Below are 21,110 nucleotides of genomic sequence, written 5' to 3'. Positions count from 1 at the left end.
TTCTCTGTGTCCCAGGTACAAGATAAACATCAGAAAGTAAGCTTTAACAGATAACAATTGTAATGATGATTTATTATTAATTATGCAAACAGAAAATGTCCCATTGCTCCACCATGACCCCATCCCCTACATTCACCCTCCCCAACATTCTTTCACATTATACATTGTCCATCATTCTCTCTTTCCACATTTTCAAAGTTAGGAGTTCCTGCTTTCTTCTACATTTTCAGAATTAACCGAGCATAAGTCTTTAGTCCTGTACTTATTAGTCGAAAGAAAGGTTTGCTCAGAAAAAGCACTTGTCCCTCGTCCCCCAAAAGGCAGAGTCTGGGTGACATGATAACACATATATATATATATATACTACATTACTTTTTTAATGAACAACTAAAAAGTGCAGCTTGTGTGGTTCAAAAGTTAAGAATTGTTGGATTGGGATCTATCTATGCACTATCAATGCACGATGCACACGCTATTGTTCATTTAAAAAACAGGCTGGTCTGGGAAGATTTGAAGGACTCTGGAGCCAGCACATTGTAGGTCAAAGCGTCATTAAAAAGTGATTGTTGAGTGTGTATACCTTTTGGTGTTAGATTTTAGATAATAATTAGTGTGTAAAACTGGGATTTGAGCTAAAGACTAACTAACTTTTTGTTTAGCTTTCTGATGTTGTGCTTCTGTAAAAATCTAGTGACACTATAAATCCTCTTTTTTGTGTTACTGGTGAGGAGTAGATAAAATGACATGACCCTAATATGGGGATTGGCTTCAGCATTCATTTGTATGTGAAGGAACGTTGGATTGGCTAAGTGCAAGAGTTTGAGCAACGGACAGAGAGAGAATTTCATGTTCGTGTCTATACTTTTTACACTAATGCTAAAGACCTTATACACCAAATCTATTGATGTATTAAAGTGCTCAATGTGCTTAAATTAACCCCGTGGTGGCAAATAAAGTGATGTACTTTCTTAAGTCTTTCTTAAGTGATGTACGTCTTTACTGTAGTCAGGGTAGTGCTTCTCAACCTTTTTCTTTCACAACCCCCGTAACAACAGTTGGCATTGACGACCCCCAGACACAAAGAACAGATTTCTCGCAAAAGGTTAACGCAGTTGTGTTTTAGGACATACATTATTGTGCAGGGGAATCTACATTTACCACTGCATTTGAAGGGTGACAAGCCTTGTTTAAGACATACACTTTCAATTTACATTTACATTTAACACCAACGTTTCCACAGTTTGAAGTATTACTCAAACCTAGATTTAACATTAATTCAAACACAGTCCTTTGGCAATAAACACCAGTCTGTGTGCTGCCCAGATAATATGTAGAGTGGTTCATTCGCACACACACATGTGGAACTCTGTCGCTTTCAGAACTTTCCCTGCTCAGCGTGGCCCTGCAGCCACCAGCCTGCTGCAGAGGTGGGCCCAGGTTGGACAGCTTGTTCAAGTCAAATGCTATTAGTTCTGGGTCAACGCCTGGACTTTCTCTCCACCCCAACAACACCCTCTCACCAGGCAGGGATTCAGGCACCATTAATCAGAGCGCTGACAGCCCATGGATGTCAGTAAATATGTTTGCCTCTTTTTCTCCAGCACTTTACTTTCTCACTATGGCCCAGGCGCTGGCGATTGTACTTTCTCCAATCCTCCCTGGGTTTGTTTGGTTCTGCTTCATGCACTGTTCTTTATTATTATTAGAAATTCAACAGTGGATTTTTGAAAAGTTACCTGTGTGTGTGTGTGTGTGTGTGTGTGTGTGTGTTTGTGTGTGTGCGTGTCTGTGTGTGTGTGTGTGTGTGTGTGTGTGTGTGTGCGTGAAACAGAACATATTGACACAGAAATGCATGCCGAGCTGCAAATAAATGCTTCTGTACAACGTGAAACAGTCCTTTACAATAAGTTCTGGCTAAATTAATCTTCATAAACATAGACCTCTATCTTGTCATGTGTGAACAACATTAGAAATACTAATCAAGGATATTTTTACTGTGTTAAAAACCTCACACTGAAGAGAAAAGACAAACTGCAGATCCACTTCATTTGTCTACATAACATACACAAATGAAGTTTCCAAAGTATTGCACAAAACAATAGCTCAACAAAATAAAACCTATAAAACAAAGAGAATTCCTTAAACCAGGGGTGTCCAAATGGCCAAATGCGGCCCTCCGACCAATTTGTGTTTTCCCTCAGACTTCTTACTGTTTATTGTAAATTTGAAAAAAAAATAGGGCTTCTTAAATATACTAATACTAATGAGCACAGCAAAAAGTAGGGGATACTCATTGATCGTTAGATTCATATCAGAAGTATCGTTTAATACAAGAAACCTCGGAGTGTGGGGTATAGCCATGGATCTACTATATTAGGTATAGCCCGGCCTATGATCCTTTAACTAAGATATGATTTTAATTGTGTTAAAATGAGAACATGTTAAAACATGGTTAAAAGTGCAAAAAAGTACATTTTGCAGATGATGTGTCCTTTAAAATCAATTTCAAAATGAAGTCAGTGCAAAGACACAAGAATTAGGAAGACATGTTCATGTCTATTTAATTCATGTTAAAAGTTAAAAACTGTAGGCGGAAAAGGGTGTGATGCCAGTAAATGCAGGGTTTTATATAGGAGCTCAGTTACAACCACAGATCAGATTCAAAGTTTGGCAGGTTAATCTCTGCTCTCAAAAGTACATGATGTTGTTGTGCCCTTGGGCAAGACACTTCACCTGACCCGTGGACACAGGTGTATAAAGTGGACAGTGGTTACTTCATGTAAAGCACTTAAAGCCCTTAGGAGGTAGAAATTGAAAGAAAATAATATATTATATATAATATAATATATATATTATACACATGATAAGGCTGTAACAATTATTTGACTAATTGTGACCAAGGATGTCACAATATAAAATGTTAGTGTTACAATTATTGTGAGAAAAACATTGTGATTTAACGATTATTCACGATTATTGAGACCATGCCCAAACCAAAGTGAAATCTTTCATTTTCTTTTATTCCTGTGGTCTTATTCTTTATGACCGGCTTTACAAAACTGAACTTTATTAAAGACAAAATTAAATTAGATTTGACAAAAACAGACAGATAAAAAAAGTTACCTACATTTATTTAAATATTTTTTGGGCTTTATATTGAACTAAAAATACTTTGTTTGGCTCCTAAAATTGTCACAATTATTAGTTTTTGGTTCTTACAATTAAAGGTTGAATGGACGATTATTTTGACCCAAATCTGAGCCTTATTTCCTCGTGGCGTGGACTGCCAATTAGTCCTGCCACGTATCAATCATAAAACGCACCTACCGCTCACCTGCAGCCGCGCGCGGGCTCGTCCCCACGAGCAGCACGTTTCCGCGTGTCTAAGCGCATTGATCTATCATAATATAGTTCTCTCAGTGTACGGGAAGACGGTACAGGAGACGAGAGACGAGAGATGCTATGCGATCTTTCGCACTAATAATAAACGCACGTGTGTGTTGTATCAGTCCGCACGGGGAGTGCGGAAAATCGTCCATTGCACCTTTAATCTAGTCTGACTTGGCAAAAAATAATTGCTGAGCCGTCGACTCCTAAAATAAATAACTACTGTTAAATATTAGTGACATAAAAAATGGAACATTGTGCAGAAGTAATTCTCAGGGCGTTAAAAGTAAAAAATGATAGTGTGAAACCAGTGAGAGATGATTGTGATTGTGTCAGTGTTTCCCTAAGTGTAACCTGCACAGTCCTTTCACTGGAGCTGTGCTTAGACATGTGAAGAGCAGACGGAAACTGTGCTCAAGAAGGAGTACGATTACTACAATAATATTACTCAAGTAGAAGTAGAAGAAATTACTCTTCTACGTCTACTTCTACTTATAAAACACCTGATTTATAATTCAAAAGGAAAAACATAACATTTCACACATAGAAATTTATGTAAAAGACACATTATGTTAAATTGACTTTTTTGAGCTTTTAATCATGTTCTAACATTGTTCCTTCATCAAAAACATACCTGGAGTAGCATCACGGGACAGCCTGTGGTGTCCCGTGAGGTGAGGATGTGGTCTGCTGAGAGCGAGGAGGCTCTGAGGGACTGCTTCAGCACCACTGTCTGGACTGAGCTTTATGACCCACATGGGGAGGACATCAACACCATCACAGAGTGCATCACGGACTACATCAACTTCTGTTTTGAGAACACTGTTCCCTCCCGGACGGTGCGGTGTTTTCCAAACAACAAGCCATGGATTAACCGTGAACTGAAGGCTCTGCTGAAGGAGAAGAAGAGAGCCTTCAGGTCAGGGAACAAGGAGGAGCTGAGGACTGTGCAGAAGGAGCTGAGGAGGAAGATCAGGCAGGAGGAGACTACAAGAGGAGGATGGAGGAGCAGCTGCAGCAGAAGAACATCCAAGGAGTGTGGAGGAGCCTGAAAACATCTCGGGCTTCAAAATCCTCCCTGCCCAGACAGAGGGAGACCGACAGTGGGTGAATGATTTAAATGCTCACTTCTTCAGGTTTGATCGGTCACCCGCCCCTCCCCCTGCACAGCTGCATGCTCCCTCTTCCACAGCTGGACAATGCCCTGCATCCGTTCCTCTTCACTTGTCTGCCCCGGACCATCAGCTCCCCACTTCACCTGGACTCACCCATCCCCCCAACACACAGTCCCCCTGCCATCCACTGACTGTCACAGCAGCACAGGTGAGGAGGATTAAATTGAGGAAGGCAGCAGGACCTGACGGCATCAGCCCCAGGCTCCTTAAGTCCTGCGCAGATGAACTGTGTGGAGTTATGGAGCATGTCTTCAACATGAGCCTGAAGCTGAGGGTGGTACCACAGGTCTGGAAGACCTCCTGCCCAAGACACCGCGCCCCAAAGACCTCAACAGCTTCAGGCAGGTGGCTCTCACGTCCCATCTGATGAAGACACTGGAGCGGCTGGTCCTGGACCACCTCCGCTCCACCGTGAGCTCAGCCATGGACCCGCTGCAGTTTGCATATCGGTCTGGCATCGGAGTGGAGGACGCCGTCATCTCCCTGCTGCACTGCTCTCTCTCTCACCTGGAAAAGCCTGCCAGCTCTGTGAGGATTCTGTTCTTCGATCTTTCCAGCACCTTCAACACCATCCAGCCGCTGCTCCTGAGGGACAAGCTGGAGACGGCTGGTGTGGAGTATGACCTGGCAGAGTGGATCCTGGACTACCTCACAGACCGACCCCAGTTTGTGAGAGCCCGGAACTGTGTGTCTGACACTCGGACCTGCAGTGTGGGGGCGCCCCAGGGCACTGTCCTCGCGCCCTTTCTCTTCACCCTCTACACTGCAGACCTCAGACACTACACGGACAGTTGTGTCCTGCAGAAGTTCTCTGATGACTCTGCCATCATCGGACTCATCACGGACGACGATGACGCGGAGTACAGAGGACTGGCGCAGGACTTTGTGGACTGGTGTCTGCGGAACCACCTTCTCATCAACGCGGGGAAGACCAAGGAGATGGTGGTGGATTTCTGCAGACGCCACCCCACTGCCCCCTCACCAGTGAACATCCAGGGAAGGGACATTGAGAGAGTGGACTCATACAAGTACCTGGGTGTTCATCTGAACCACAAACTGGACTGGACTCATAACACAGACGCACTGTACAGGAAGAGCCAGAGTCGTATCTACCTCCTGAGGCGACTCAGGTCTTTTGGAGTGACAGGGCCACTCCTGAAGACCTTCTATGACTCTGTGGTGGCATCAGCCCTCCTGTATGGTGTGGCCTGCTGGAGCAGCAGCATCACAGAGAGGGAGCGGAAGAAGCTGGACAAAGTCATCAAGAAGTCCAGCTCCGTCCTGGGCTGTGCTCTGGACTCGGTGCAGGAGGTTGGGGACAGAAGGGTCCTGGCTAGATTCACATCTATGCTGGACCATGAGTGTCACCCCCTGCAGGACACTCTGTCCACTCTGGAGAGCAGCTTCAGTGAGAGACTGATTCACCCTCGCTGTGTGAAGGAGAGATTTCTTTATAACAAACACTGTTAGTCCTGAACACTCGCAATACTGACTTAACCATGTGCAATTCCGTCATTCATGTGCATATAACTGATGAGAATAGAGTGTTTATTTTACCATTATTATTAGCAGTAGTAGTAGTAGTAGTATTATCTTGTCTTACGCTAGCTGTTTTTTATTTATTTTATATATTATACATTATATTTTATATTTTATATTTTTTTATTTTTATTTTTTATTTTTATCTTTATTATTTTTCCCTTCCATCCCTTGTTGAGAAATGGGAGGTTTTGTCTATAGGAGTCTTTGTTTATAAGAGTTCTTCTATTGAGAGTGTTTTTCAAACTTCCTATAAGTTATCTGTTCTTTTCCTCTGTATCTACCTGCGTTGCAACAATGACATTTCCCCATATGTGGACAATAAAGGATTATCTTATCTTATCTTATTTAGCTTCATTCACACTAGTTTGATGAATTTTGGTTGGAAAATCCTCTCCCCTCCGACCGTCAAAAAAACACTGTTCTGAATTTTTGTACCACTTACTCAATTTTCATACTTGTTAAGGAGGGTGAAGAGTTTTGCCTATTGAATAAGAACAGAATAATATGAGAGATAATAAATAAAAAAATATAAGTGGCACAGAACATTAAATAAAATAAAATTACGGCACATTCAGTCTTACATATTACATATACTCAATTTTCAAATTCAGTCTGAATGTGATTTCAGTGGGTGGCCCACGTTTTCTTATGTGAATCTATCGGTTCAACTTTACAGGCAATAATAATGAACCATACGGAAGCTCACAATTGTTTCAAGTTCCTTTGTCTTCAATCTGTTTTAAACTTAAACCACACATAATAAGTGCTTCCTCCTTACTTAAAATGAGCTGATGTGTCCATTCGATTGGCACCAGGATCAGGAGCAGAGACGTTCTCCTCCTCACTGTGTTGCAGGCAGGTGCACCCTGACAGGCACAATACATTATATTTATGCACTGATGTACAGCTCCCACTTTTACTCCTCTAAATTCAATTCAATTTCAATCCAAAGCAGATTAAACAATGTACACAGGAAATTAGCAAATGGATAAATGTCCTAACATCCTCTGTCCGTAGACCCTCCTTCTCAGCAAGGAAAAACTACAAAAACCTGTGGGAAAAATTTTAATCCGTGGGGAGAAGTTGATCAGCCTGATCAGGTTTCATGGCTAAATATAGCTGTGTGCCATCGCATAGCCGTTTAAATTAATGCCATGCTTTCTGATAACGTTACCTAACGGCAGCAGATAAAGAGTAAACGTACTGAACTCCTGTAGGTGGCGACAAAGCCACTTAAATATAATATTTTCGAGGATGTTGGAGACAAAGATATGAAATAGGTTTATATTTTACCAATAGGTCAGGATCAAGATTAAGCTTTTTCAATAGTGGTTTAATGACTGCATGTTTGAAGGACTGTGGGACATTACTACTTTCTAATGATGTATTTATTATATTAAGAATACAATCTATAATTAGGGGGAGAATGTCTTTGAGGAGTCTGCTTGGAATTGAGTCTAGGATACAATGATGTTTTAGAGGACATAATGGCTGAAGTTGTCTTATCTCTGCTTGATCAACAGCAGTGAACCTTTCTAGTGTTATTAATGGATTTACTGTATATGATATAATAGTTTTACAGCTTGGGCTTGCTCATTGTTAATAGTTGAGAGTGAGTTCATTGTTAAAAAATAGAAGAAAATCATCAGAGCTGAGAATAGCTGGGATTAAGGGCTCTAATGTGCTGTGACAATTTGTAAGCCTGGCTGCAATACTGAAAATAAATCTAGTGTAATTTTATTAATTTCTATCATACTTGAATAGTATCTGGTTTGGGCCTTACACAGAGCCTGCTTATAGGACAGCGACGAGCGACAAAACACTGGAACTAAAGCTGTTCTCGGCAGGATCACATGACATTCCACTAAATATTTTTTTGAACTTTGAGATAGATTTTTCAGATATTGTCCTTTTCATTCTATTCTGTGGGGCTGGATAATCTTTAAGAATAAACTTAAAGGTAATTAGAAAATGTTCTGACAATTGAAGGAAGACATTTAGGTCACTAATCTCTATTCAATAGTCAATACTTCAGATCCAGAGTGTGCTTGCTAGGTTGGTTAGGTTATTTACATTCTGAGTGAAGCCAATAGGGCCGTTACTCATACTCACGTGGATATCAAAACCTCCAACGATCACTATTTTGTTTGACACTAAGTTTGATATAAGGTCAGAAAACTAGGAGGTTGGTAGATAACTATGAATAAAACTCCTTTTTGGTCATAAAACTCTAACAGAAGGGCGGCCAGGTGCTACGGAACGGTAGGTCCGCCTCTCCTCAGTTGGGACATAGTGACAGTGCCTTCCATGACAGTGCCCCCCCCCTCTCCGTGACGTGCTGGCAGACTGGGCACTGGTCCAGGCTCCAGCAGCAACAGCAGCAGCAGCAGCAGCAGCAGCAGCAGAAGCAGCAGCAGCAGCAGCACTAGCAGCAGCAGCAGCAGCAGCAGCACTAGCAGCAGCAGGAGAGAGTGTTCCTGTCAGGTGGCTGCTTCTGTCCTGAGCCAGCTGTAGATTGTCTGCTCTGGAGCTGTGCATGATCAGCCTGCTGGTTTCACCCGCTGCTGCAGCTGCTGATGAGGCACTAAGACTATGCCCACCGCTGACACATACTTCTCGCAGTGCATTTTGGAGTAAACAGGGACAGAGAGACAGGGGCAGACTAATGGAGACCTTTGTGAACATGGATTTGTCCACACTGACGCTATGACCTTTCCTTAGACAGGCCTGTGTGTGACAGGGCTCATCTGTTCTACTTTGAGCTCAGGCCACACTCAGTTGCCACCATTCAACACAAAGTATCCCACTGTCAATACTCACTGCCTTTTGGATTGTTGCTGTCACAGTATTTCATATTTATTAGCTCATTGTATGGACTTGCTTTAGGTTTAAAATTGTGTGTTGCTCCTTTTTGTGTTCATGTGTAGACCTACAGCTGTATTAGTGCATGCTGAAGTGTGTCCTTGGGGAAGACACTGCCCCCTCCTTGCTTACGTGTAAGGAGTGTGTGTTGGTCGGAATGGCCAATGGTGTAGACCACCAGCCTTGTTTTTATTGGTTCATTCGGGCACCAGGGAGTCTGGGTGCCCCTTAAAGATTACAATATAAATCAAATGCATTATTATTACAATTGACAAGTTCTAGCTTTTACTGAGTGGGTTTCCACTGGGTGCAATGTCATTCTTCTAGTGCTATATGCTAGACCAAAGTTTTTATAGTTGGGCCGCTTATTGACACATATTGAAGCAGGGGTCTACAGACCGGTGGTCAATATAGTGAGTCATCCAAAGGGTGAATTGAATAGAGCTTAGGCAGAGTCACTGTCCTTTTATTAAGGCTTAAAAAATAACATTTTGTTCTGTATTACAAAGCAATATGAATTTATTATGGTTATAGTGGGAGAAATATACTTGCAGATCAACAATTACATTTAAATAAGACTTCATCCTTAGTCCCAGGACAGATGTTATAAGTCACTCTATATAAAGTAAAACATTTTTACAAAGTTAAAATTCATCATTCTAAAACCATACATTACAAGAGACTCTCCAATAGACTAACCTTATTGCACAGTAATCCAGAGTCCAGAGTCCAGCAGGGGGCAATGAGAGTGTTAATGTGTGTGGCTCTGATTGTCAATGTGCTGAAAAAAAATACTGCATTTGGGCCAGTTCAGCAGGTGGCCTGAGGGCCAGCAAACACTGGTCTGAGGGCCGCAATTTGCCCCAGGGCATGGTTTGAGCACATGATGTCTGATTTACTGCTGTGTATTTGTCCTCCCTTTTTTGTAAATATGATTGGGAGTAAAGCTGGTGCTGTTGGAGGAATGGACTGACAGATTGTAGACTGATTCAGGAACTTGTAGAAATCCGAGCTGTGGAGCAGAGGCAGAAACAGGCAGGGGGGCTGGGGTTCTCGGCAGTCTGTTCCTGAGCAGGAGAAGCTCACACACAGGAACATCATCACTGCCAAAAGTCAAAGCAGGGTTCCCTCTTCTGGTGCATATCTGAAACTGCACAAGGCATTTTAAGCGTTCTTCCTTTGAGTGAATGAGCTCCCTCTGCTAAGCAGCACTCTCCTGTCCTGCAGCTATATTCTCCTTGTGTTCCCAAAAACCTGTTTCTTCAAAGAAATCACATTATGTTCCACTTCACTTTTGCTCCATTTAAAAATGTAGAGCGTCTTTGTTTTACAAAAGGTCAATAGACATAGAATTGAACAGGAGCAGAAGAGGAAGGACAATCCTTTGTACTATGTTGTAACACCACAGTCACTGAAATATCTATGGAGCCCTTCCGAGGACAGTGAGTGTGGGTTTGTAATTTGTGGCCTCAAATTGCAATTTAATTTCTATCAAATAGAATTCGTATCCACGAATTAGCTAAAATGTCCCCACGATTTAGCCAAATCGTTCCCACTAATTAAAAAAAAACGTTGTTCAGGAAGCCCCTTTACGCCATACGACGTAATCCTTCTTCCGGTTGTATTATTTAACATAGGGCTGCCAACCTTGAGATAAAATAAGAAATATTTAGTTTTCACAGACTATAAAGCCATTTTGTTGGTCACATGAACATTGGATATTTTACACAAATCAATCTGCTTTATAAAATATTTGAGCGGCTGGACTTTTCCTTCGTTCTCAATTTAAATCAACTGAGTTCCTGCTGGACCGGAAGTGCGATTACAACGGAAGTGCTGATATGTGGGAAAAAGAGGTAAAAATTGGACGGGGCGGAATAAGGTCAATAAGATGTCCACATTCAGCTAAACGTCTGAATCATACCAAATATGTGCCCTATTAGCCTCTCTATAATAGATGCATGATGAGCAGCTGTGTAGCGCCCGGTGAACTCGTCTCTCGATGCATGTAGGCTACTTTATTTCAGCACCTGCAAAGCACAGACAAGTCCTTCATCTTCCAAAACTGCTGAGATCATGTATAGATGTATATGTATAGACTATTATAGCTCTATGAGGCTAAGATTTCATGTAAAAAAGCCGGGCACTGGTAAAACAACAGCATGAACTCAAATGTGTCTCTGTGTTTGGCATGCATAAATAGGTTATCTATAACTAGGAGCGTCACCTAACTCCAGCTCTTGCTTCACTTGTTTTGATCTGAAGAAATTAATGAAAAGCACAAAACAGAGCCAATCATATGCACAGACAGTAGGCTTTGACTGAACTTCAAACAGACAAACATCCACCTAGCTACAACTGAAGACAATGTCTGATAGCAATATATATATATATATATATATATATATATATATATATATATATATATATATATATATATATATATGTATATATATATATTTATTTATTTATTTTATTTTTTAAGCAGCCAGTAGCCAGCAGAGGACAGCACTGAGCTACTGAAGACCTACACTCTTCACATATTCTACACCCAAATGAGTGAGCAACCTAAAGAAAAGGCCATGATATTGTTTGTTTTCCTACTACCTCTACTAACAATACTTTGAGGGAGTCCCTTCTCTACTAACAATACTTTGAGGGAGTCCCTTGAACTAATTAGGGTCTACTGTATAATGTAAAATTACCTGATAACAATAGCCAAGCCTACATTAACCCTCTGCTACTGCAGCCGTACTTTTGGTATACTGAGCTGGTATACTCGCTTACATTTTCAATCTGAAGTGATTTTAACATTTGTGTTTATCGCACCACTTCTTCAGATATGATTTTGTTTGTCTCATTTTAGTAGTTTGTCTTTTGAAAATACCAGATTTTTTGTTACGTTTCAACAGTTACTCGAAACTACTCATTTCCTGGTAGGGTGAATTTGGATCTGAATCTGGGACACTTTAAAAGTTTCCTGGAATCCATCAAATGTTTTCTAACTTGATCAAAAACAATATATCACAAACATGAAATTAATGGCATAACTGTATTTTTTATGCCTGTAGTTTGAGGTGTGAATAACACATGATAGTCTTGTAAAGAAAACATCATCGCTGCTGTACTGCTCTACTACACTAGTATTAAAAGTACACATGTATTCAGTGTTCTCTTACATGACTTAACTGTAACAAAAATACTTATATCTATACTTTTATTTATCAAAATTGTATTGTAGAAAAAGCTTCAGTTGTAGTCATCTGGACTCAGTTTAGAAAAAAAACTACACGTTTTGACTCTCATCCAAGAGTCATTGTCAATAAGCGAATTTAGGCCGGCAACTCAGATATTTATACTATTCTGTGGTAAGTCCAGCCCATTGGGCGGAGCCTTCCTGAAGTGGAAAAAGTTGTTTGTTTCAACAGAAACTTACCGTCTTTGTTTCTAACGAGCTAGCCTTTTGTTTACTTACCTTTCATGGGCTATTAGTCTCCCTTTTGTTTTTGTGTGGCCCTGGCTCACTCACCCTGAGGACCTGATTAGCATCCGAATGTCCTGGTCCTCTACCACGCCAGGGCTTCAATATTCCATTGTAGACTATAGGCAAAATTGTAGTTCCTCCTTCCAACGCAAGTAATGCGTTTTCTGGCGTCTGCTCTTAGACACATCAGGAACAGACAGACCAGGAGCAAACGGACCAGGAGCACACAGACCAGGAGCAGACACATCAGGAGCAGATGGACCAGGAGCAGACGGACCAGGAGCAGATGGACCAGGAGCAGACGTACCGGGAGCAGACAGACCAGGAGCAGACGGACCAGGAGCAGACGGACCGTGAAAACACAGACCAGGAGCAGACACGTCAGGAGCAGACGGACCAGGAGCAGACGAACCGGGAGCACACAGACCGGGAGCAGACAGACCAGGATTAAACAGAGCGGGAGCACACGGACCGGGAGCAGACAGACCAGGAGCAGACAGACCGGGAGCAGACAGACCGGGAGCAGACAGACCGGGAGCAGACAGACCAGGATTAAACAGAGCGGGAGCACACGGACCGGGAGCAGACAGACCAGGAGCAGACAGACCGGGAGCAGACAGACCGGGAGCAGACAGACCGGGAGCAGACAGACCAGGAGCAGACAGACCTAAAGCAGACAGACAAGGAGCAGACAGACCAGGAGCCAGTGCCGCCGTTCCCATTACACACATATCAGGCGTAGGACATCAAGTGCTCCAAGGGCCACCACACCAACTTAACCAGGAAGTTTGGATTGAATTTCATAATAGGCTATTTGTGTAGCAGCTGCACTGCTGGGAGTCTACAGTTTAAACAAAAAATCAATTTAAATCTAACTAGGACTCGACTGTCACCGCTCTCTCTCCAAAGTGAGTTTGTTACGCACGAGCAACTATACAAGCCACAAATAAAACAGATGCAGACAGATCAGAAGCAAAGCTGGGAACAGTTTTTGTTCCATATATGTATTCTAAGAACCACACTGAGCAAAACGGTCTGATTCATATTCCATTAGAAACAGTGAAAAAGAGATTATGAAGCAAGACGAGCAATGCGGCTAGCTGACATACGCAAGCCCAAGGTGGTTCAACTTATTCAATATGTCTAATTCATGTTTTCATGATTGTAGACAAGGAGTTTTGTCCAGTCCTTTGTGAGGATTGGAGCCAGGAGCAGCCAGGGAGTTTGCGGAGGCCCTTCATTAGGAATGGACTCCACCTTTTGATCATTTAAATGATCAGGTTTTGGGTTCGGTACATGTTTTCAGCATGAACCCTTATGTTTTATATGATTTCTCGTCATTTGTTTCCTGTGTTTGTCCAGAGAGTTTAAAGACACTCGGAAATTATCAATTGCAAAATCCTATGGCATCGGAAGTTTTACAGGTGGCATCCTTTAACGTTAACGACATATTGAACCCAATTAAGCGATCAAAACTTTTAAGAAAAATGAGAAAATAAAGAATAGACATTATGGTATATTCTTACAAGAGACCCATTTGAACCACATTGAACATTGAAAAAAATAAATACAATTTTGTCCGGCGATCTGGTCATCGAGGCTCCTGCCGTCGACTGCCGCCCAGATCACTCTGCACCAGCCCCTTATGGATCATCTGCGGGTGGCCTACGGGAGGACGGCCACACGTCGCTCTTTTGGGCCCCGTGGGGAAAGACCACGTAACTGGCCTTGTTGTTGTATGCATCATAAGGGCTTCTGAACCGCTCTTTGTCTGGATTAGCCGTCCGGTGCCTCAGGACGGGGAAGCAGTGCTTCACCAACACCGTAAAGGGTAGAGACCTGCTGACCTCGACTGGGGATGTCGTCGGACGGAGGAAGGAATACTTTGAGGACCTCCTTAATCCCACCATCACGTCTTCCGAAGAGAAAGCAGAGACCGCTGACTCAGAGGCTGGCTTGTCCATCACCCAAGCTGAAGTTACTGCGGTTGTTCGCAAACTCCTCAGTGGCAGGGCTCCGGGGGGTGGATGAGATCTGCCCAGAGTACCTAAAGTCTCTGGATGTTGTAGGACTGTCTTGGCTGACACGTCTCTGCAAGACCGCGTGGCGGTCGGGGACCGTGCCTCTGGACTGGCAGTCCAGGGTGGTGGTCCCTCTGTTCAAGTAGGGGGACTGGAGGATGTGTTCCAACTACAGAGGGATCACACTCCTCAGCCTCCCCGGTAAGGTCTAGTCCAGGGTACTGGAGAGGAGAATGCAACCGATAGTCGAACCTCGGATTCAGGAGGAGCAGAGTGGTTTTCGTGTGGTCGTGGAAAACTGGACCAGCTCTATACTCTCCATCTGGAGAAGGCTTTCGACCGTGTCCCTCGGGCTGTCCTTTGGGGGGGTGCTCTGTGAGTATGGGGTCCGGGGCCCTTTGCTCAGGGCTGTCCGGTCCCTGTATGACTGGAGCAGGAGCTGTGTTTGCATTGCCGGCAGTAAGTCAGACCTGTTCCCAGTGCATGTTGGACTCCGCCAGGGCTGCCCTTTGTCACCGGTTCTGTTCATAATTTTTATGGACAGAATTTCTAGGCAGCGTCAGGGGTCGGAGGGTGTCCGGTTTGGGGACCACAGGATCTCAACTCTGCTGTTTGCAGACGTTGTTGCCTCGTTTGCTCCATCAAACCCGGACCTGCAACATGCACTGGGACGGTTTGCAGCTGAGTGTGAAGTGGCTGGGATGAGAATCAGCACCTCCAAATCCGAGGCCATGGTTCTCAACCGAAAAAGGTGGCTTGCCCTCTCCGGGTGGGTGGGGAGTCCTTGCCCCAAGTGGAGGAGTTCAAGTATCTCAGGGTCTTGTTCACGAGTGAGGGAAGGATGGAGCGTGAGATCGACAGGCGGATCGGTGCAGCGGCTGCAGTGATGCAGTTGCCGCATCGGATTGTTATGGTCATGAGCTTTGGGTAATGACCGAAAGGACAAGATCGCGGATACAAGCGGTCGAAATGAGTTTCCTCCGCCAGGTGGCTGGGCGCTCCCTTAGAGCTAAGGTGAGGAGCTCGGCCACACGGGGGGAGCTCGGAGTAGGGCCGCTGCTCCTCCATGTCGAGAGAAGCCAGCTGAGGTGGCTTGGGCATCTGTTCCGGATGCCTCCTGGGCGCCTCCCTGGGGAGGTTTCGTATCCCACCGGGAAGAGGCCCAGTGGAAGACCCAGGACACGCTGGAGGGACTATGTCTCTTGGCTGGCCTGGGAACGCCTTGGGATCCCCCCAAAGTAGTTGGAAGAGGTTTTCTGGGGAGAAGGAAGTCTAGTGGGAGTCCCTGCTTAGACTGCGACCCGGCCCCGGATAAGCTGAAGAAGATGGATGAATGGACAATTTTGTTATAAAAGATCGTACAGTTCATCATACAGGGGCAAACACAGGAGGGGAGTTGCAATATTGATTTCAAACCAAAAAGCTTTAGAACACAGTCAAGGAGGGCAAATATGTACTGGTTAATGGAACTATTGATGGAAAGGTTTTTGCTCTACTTAATATGTATTTTCCACCAGGAACTAATAATACAGATATTATGGACCACAGAATCAGAATCAGAATAGGGTTTATTGCCATTTGTCGATAAACAAAATTTACAGACATAGGAACTTTGGTATTTGTGTTTGGTCGTGTGATCTATCTATCTATCTATCTATCTATCTATCTATCTATCTATCTATATATATATATATATATATATATATATATATATATATATATATATATTTATATATATATCCATCTACTGTATCAATCCATCTATCTATGTTATATATATAGGGGGGCCTGCACAGTATCTTTGCTGTTCCTAGCACTGCACTTTCTGGACCGAGATGTCTGATGTTTTTCCTGGGATCTGCTCAAGCCATTCCTCCAGTTTGGGAAAGATACTGCGCAGAACCCTCAAGCTCCCAGGCCTCTGGTAGAGGACCCGAGCTTGAAGGGGTATAAATAGAGACCGCCCGCAGAGGGTGAGGAAGGTATTTATATATAAATAAAAATAATCACTAACTTTATGGTTGTATTATTGACATGAAACTGACACTGCAGTTTTTGCACGCTCAAAGTGGGTTGGGGGCTTCGGGGCACAGCAGCCCTGTCAGGAGCAGACAGACCTGGAGCAGACAAGCCGGTGACATTTTGACAGCTGTAATTACTTGTGTCTGTCTGTACAGTACAGACGAAACCTGAGCCGCCTCTTTGTTCAATAATGATGTATCTGTCTGACAACACCCCACAATGAACCAGGAGGCAGAGCTCTGCTGCCTGCCTGTGGTGTTTGGTGTGATAGAACCTGTGGTAAATATCTATCTTTTTATCATTCAAGTTGCACTTTGTACAGAAACGTTGAAAAATAAAAGATTACCTGAAGTAGATCTGAGTTCTAAAACAGAATTCCTCAGTCTATATTATCAGTTAGCCAGATTCCGTTGAAAACATAGACATTTTTCACACAACTGACCATTTCAACATTAATTTAACAAAATAAAGGGGTTATCAGGTATTAACATTTAGCAAATCTTAACTATTGTGTGAAGTATAAGGATGCTGGCCCTTGTTCACAGGGGTCGCCAGTGGTTTAACTTATACTATAAGGTTTGTAGACCTTCTGGTCTACATCATACTTGTACTTCTGCTTAAGTCGTGACCCATTGTATCTTTATAGTTTCTACCATAACTAACAAAACATGACACAAATAACCTACCAGTTGCTTCTGAATACCTTTTGTAGAATAACACATATCAATCAGTTAAACACAGGATCACCACAAGATATATATTTATTTATGAACCAACCATAACAAACACATCCATTTTTAACAGGAGGCATAATGAAAGTTTATACAAGATATCTAAAGAGCAATTCAGAAAAGTGAAGCACAGATCACAACTACGGCAAGTCAATGGACAAACACAAGAGCTACAAAGAGAGTAGATGTTCACTACAGAACAGGCACGGCTCAGTACAGAGCAGTGCGTCTCAGACGGTAGATGCTACTCCCTGAAACACACTTTTAGCAGGAGAATCTGATGAAAATAGCACCACTGGGCTAATACTAACGTGAGGCTGGTGTCACACACAGGAGCACTGTAAAAACATGAAAACTGTTCATGTAATGCTCCTGCTGAGTGTGCAGGAAGCTCACCACAATGGCTTTAGATCAGCCATGTGTGCTGGAATATCAAAGTCACATTATAAACTTACGTACATGTACATAAACACATGGGCATCGTTCTTTGCAGCTAAATATATTTACATTTGGTACAACTGTGTCATAATTCCCTTTGTAAAAAGCTGTGCTTTGTTTCACGGCCACATTCAGGCAGATACAAAAATACAATTTCAAAAGTCTCCATGCGCGCAGCACTGTTCAACAGACAAAATACATCATAATAGAAGACCTCTGGCACAGGACTGTACCTCCTGAGAAGGTCTGAATCTCTTTGTCCTGAGTCTGGGGTGTTTGTGCTGTCCTAAATCTACCGAAAGGTTCTCTACCTGATAAAACCAGAACTGAGGACCTCTGCCTGACAGAACCAGAACTCAGGGGTCCTGCACAGACTGTACTGAAGTCAGTCAGGAGATAATGCTGATTTAAGAAGACACACACGACTATGGCATATTCATTTAGAATCTAATGTAGACTCATGCAGTTCCATAATAAACAGTTGTTCGTCAACCTGCAGATGTGCACAACATTAGCATGTCCTACTGTGTGCTTAAACTGTATATGAGCATTTACACACTGAGCATATCTAACATTTGAATGCCCCAACAGAGGCAACATTTAGTGACATGAATACAATATGAAACTGACTTCATTTAAAAAATGCTTACTGACGAATCCACAGTCCTGTGTGGCAGAAGCCGAGCGCGTGTGAGTTTTGTACAGATGAGATGTCTGCTGGTGAGAGGACCACAGTCTGTGCAAGAGTCAAAGTGCTGCTGTGTGTGCGTGTGTCTCTGAGTGGGTTTGTGTGTGTGCATGGAGGGAAGCAGGAGTCCTAGGACACGCTGGAGCACCGGATACTGGGGGAGCCCATCTGAGTGAGTACTTTGTCCAGCCACTGCAGAGGCCCATTCAGGTGAAGCTCAATCCAGCAGGGGGTGCTAGTCACTGTCTGCCGCCTGGGGACCACACACAAAACACACATTACCAAACCTGCTGTGGCATTAGATATGTCAAAGAAATGGATAATATGCAAAAATAGAATATCAAGTATATAATTTACAATGAAAATGTATAGTTTGGATGCAAATTCTGTAGAAATCATAAACTGTTTTCCATTTCACTTTATCCAGTCTAGGCCTGTCCATCACGTTTAAACAACACAATTTCTTGCGGTCGCTGACAGAAGTAGCTTTCTGACATTTGCCTTTTGTTCAAGTCTACTGTTATCTATAAAGTGATATTTCTGCATTTGAACCTCATTTACATTAACAAGCACATTCTGATGTTTGTTAAAATATCGTCAGAATATCATTATTGAGACAATGCATTAAAAAAAAATTATAAATAAAATGTATGTACTCATTTCATCAATATTTCCCACTCCATTATAACGCCTGTCTATGTACAGTGATCATCCAAATCTGTTCATTGATTTGATACAAAAGTAGTAATGAAGCCTGCGTAAATTCAGCCTGGAAGACCTAACTCCATCCATCTACATCAAGGCCTCCATGGAAGGACCCCTCTCCCCAGCGCCATCATCGCGCTCAAGCGGGCGCCCGCCTGTCCGTCTGTGAGAGTCAGATCCCTCCTTCACCATGGACTCTCCCAGGTTTCTGCGCTTATCCCAAAGAGGTTATGCAGTTTTTCCTGGCCAAAGAAGTAGGGTGAAAGGTCAGGGGGCGTCTGTACCATGGCCCTCGCACCTGCTCCTCATCCCCAATCAACGCTCTCAAGTGACTCCTCCCCGCTCCCAATCAGCACCAGGCGGTCACATTTAAGCCCCCAGGCAGATGGCTCGGCCGCTCAAACCGTACTGCGACCCACCACCTCCCCAGCTCCTCCTCTACATTCCCCTCATCCTCTACCTTCTCTCCACATCTACCACCACCAGTCTCCAGGCTCCGGGGGGAGACATCTAATACAAATAGATCATGGAGTGCCCATGATCGCAACGTCTTCCGCCGGGGTCTGAGCGCCAAATAACTCTTGAATAAAGCTTGCTCAACAGTCCATTCTCGTGGTCTCTTTGTCTCTCCAGGGTGAATTTTCTTGCAGATTTAATTTTAATAATATTGTGTGAGTCTTTCTGCTGGGTGAAGCGTGGCAGTAATGTTTTTCTCACTGGTACATTTTGGTTGGTTTAGGGACAGAACAATAAACAATTATATTGCTAATTGTGATAAAGAGAAACAGATGGCATGGCAGGCATAATACCACCAAGATACAAATTTACACATGATTTGTAAAAAATAAAATCTCTAGCTAGAAGATTCAACATATTTCAACTTTAACTTGGTTGATGATTGTGTTTGAATTGGCTCAGTGTACAATATAAAAAAATGTTTGACTAAAATAATGGTTTGCTGCAGCCCTATATAAAAGCAAAAGACATAGGACTGGGCAATGTAGAGATAAAAAATAAAATTGTAATGTAATTCCTGTGACGATTTGTAATTTTGAAAAAATTGTCAGTAAGTGATTAAAAAATGTTCTCTTCAGTCTATGTTCAGACAAAGACCGCTTTTTCCCATCCACTCCTGCTACTGCTCAGCCTCTACAACAGTCTGAATGACTGACAGGTGGATTTAACCAATTGCAATGAACTTTCAGAAGAAGCAGTTTAGTTACCTATTCAAGGTAATATGATGTGTACATGAATCATGATCTGGCTCCAGGAAAATTGGGGTTTAATTTTTCTGGCATATTGCCCACCCCTAACACACACCACTAAACTGGTTTGAGGACCTAATCTGTAGACTGAATCTGCTGTAAAGAGAAGTGTTGTTCACAAACCATTAGATGTGTAGTATGAATAAGACACTTTTTTGTCAGTTACATCACAGTTTGCTGGCCTTTCTACTATGGTATTTTCCACTTTGAAAACGTTCACATTGTCTCGAAGAGTAATATGTCTTATTTACAGTGCGCTCTTGTGGACGACACAGAGAAAGTGAGAGTGTGGGTGAGTCCTTTGACAGTAAGTACTTCCACATGTGCACTCCTGGCAACGGTAAGGGCCCTTGAGGAGCCCCCGGCACATGCAGGCCTTTGCCACCTACACAATACTTTCAATGAGTCATGAGAAGAGTGAAAGAGCAGGCAGGCCGGGCAAGCGAGGGAAAGTATGTTTAGAAAATGTCCAAAGAGCGTATATGGCATGCTGTGGGCAGTGCTAAAAGGGCGGAGTCTAAGAGGGGGCGGGGCTGAAGGCTCTGATTCACTCGCTGGTTGTGTCTATAGTCTGTGTTTATATACGGATCGCTTAAGGCTTGAACATCACAATTAGCTATACTCCTGAGCGCACTGCGTTTTCCTTTTTGTTTTTAATTCTTTGTGACTTTCTTTTAGAAATTATGCAAAATGCTGACAAAAAAAACCCTAATTCAAACAAATAATATTAATATAGCGCGTTTTTGGACAATCAGATGCCCTGGGGCAGACTATCACCACCATCAACCAT

General features: G+C 43.0%; 1 protein-coding gene across 1 annotated transcript in view; it reads right to left on the bottom strand.

Annotated features, from left to right (window-relative positions):
• Positions 1 to 18,423: 18,423 nt before the first annotated feature.
• Positions 18,424 to 21,110, bottom strand: part of LOC140381749 (mothers against decapentaplegic homolog 3) — a 45,805-nt gene continuing 43,118 nt past the window's right edge. The window contains exon 8 of the mRNA XM_072465882.1: positions 18,424 to 18,603. Coding sequence (XP_072321983.1) covers positions 18,480 to 18,603 — 124 coding nt within the window. The 3' untranslated portion in view covers positions 18,424 to 18,479. The remainder of the gene's footprint in view (positions 18,604 to 21,110) is intronic.

The sequence above is a fragment of the Eucyclogobius newberryi genome, unplaced genomic scaffold (genome assembly GCF_026437365.1).
Source record: "Eucyclogobius newberryi isolate DKJ021-1_F unplaced genomic scaffold, fEucNew1.0.hap1 SCAF_5, whole genome shotgun sequence".
Lineage (NCBI taxonomy): Eukaryota > Metazoa > Chordata > Actinopteri > Gobiiformes > Gobiidae > Eucyclogobius > Eucyclogobius newberryi.
The sequence above is the reverse complement of the archived record's forward strand: the minus strand, read 5'-3'. Positions and strand labels throughout refer to the sequence as shown.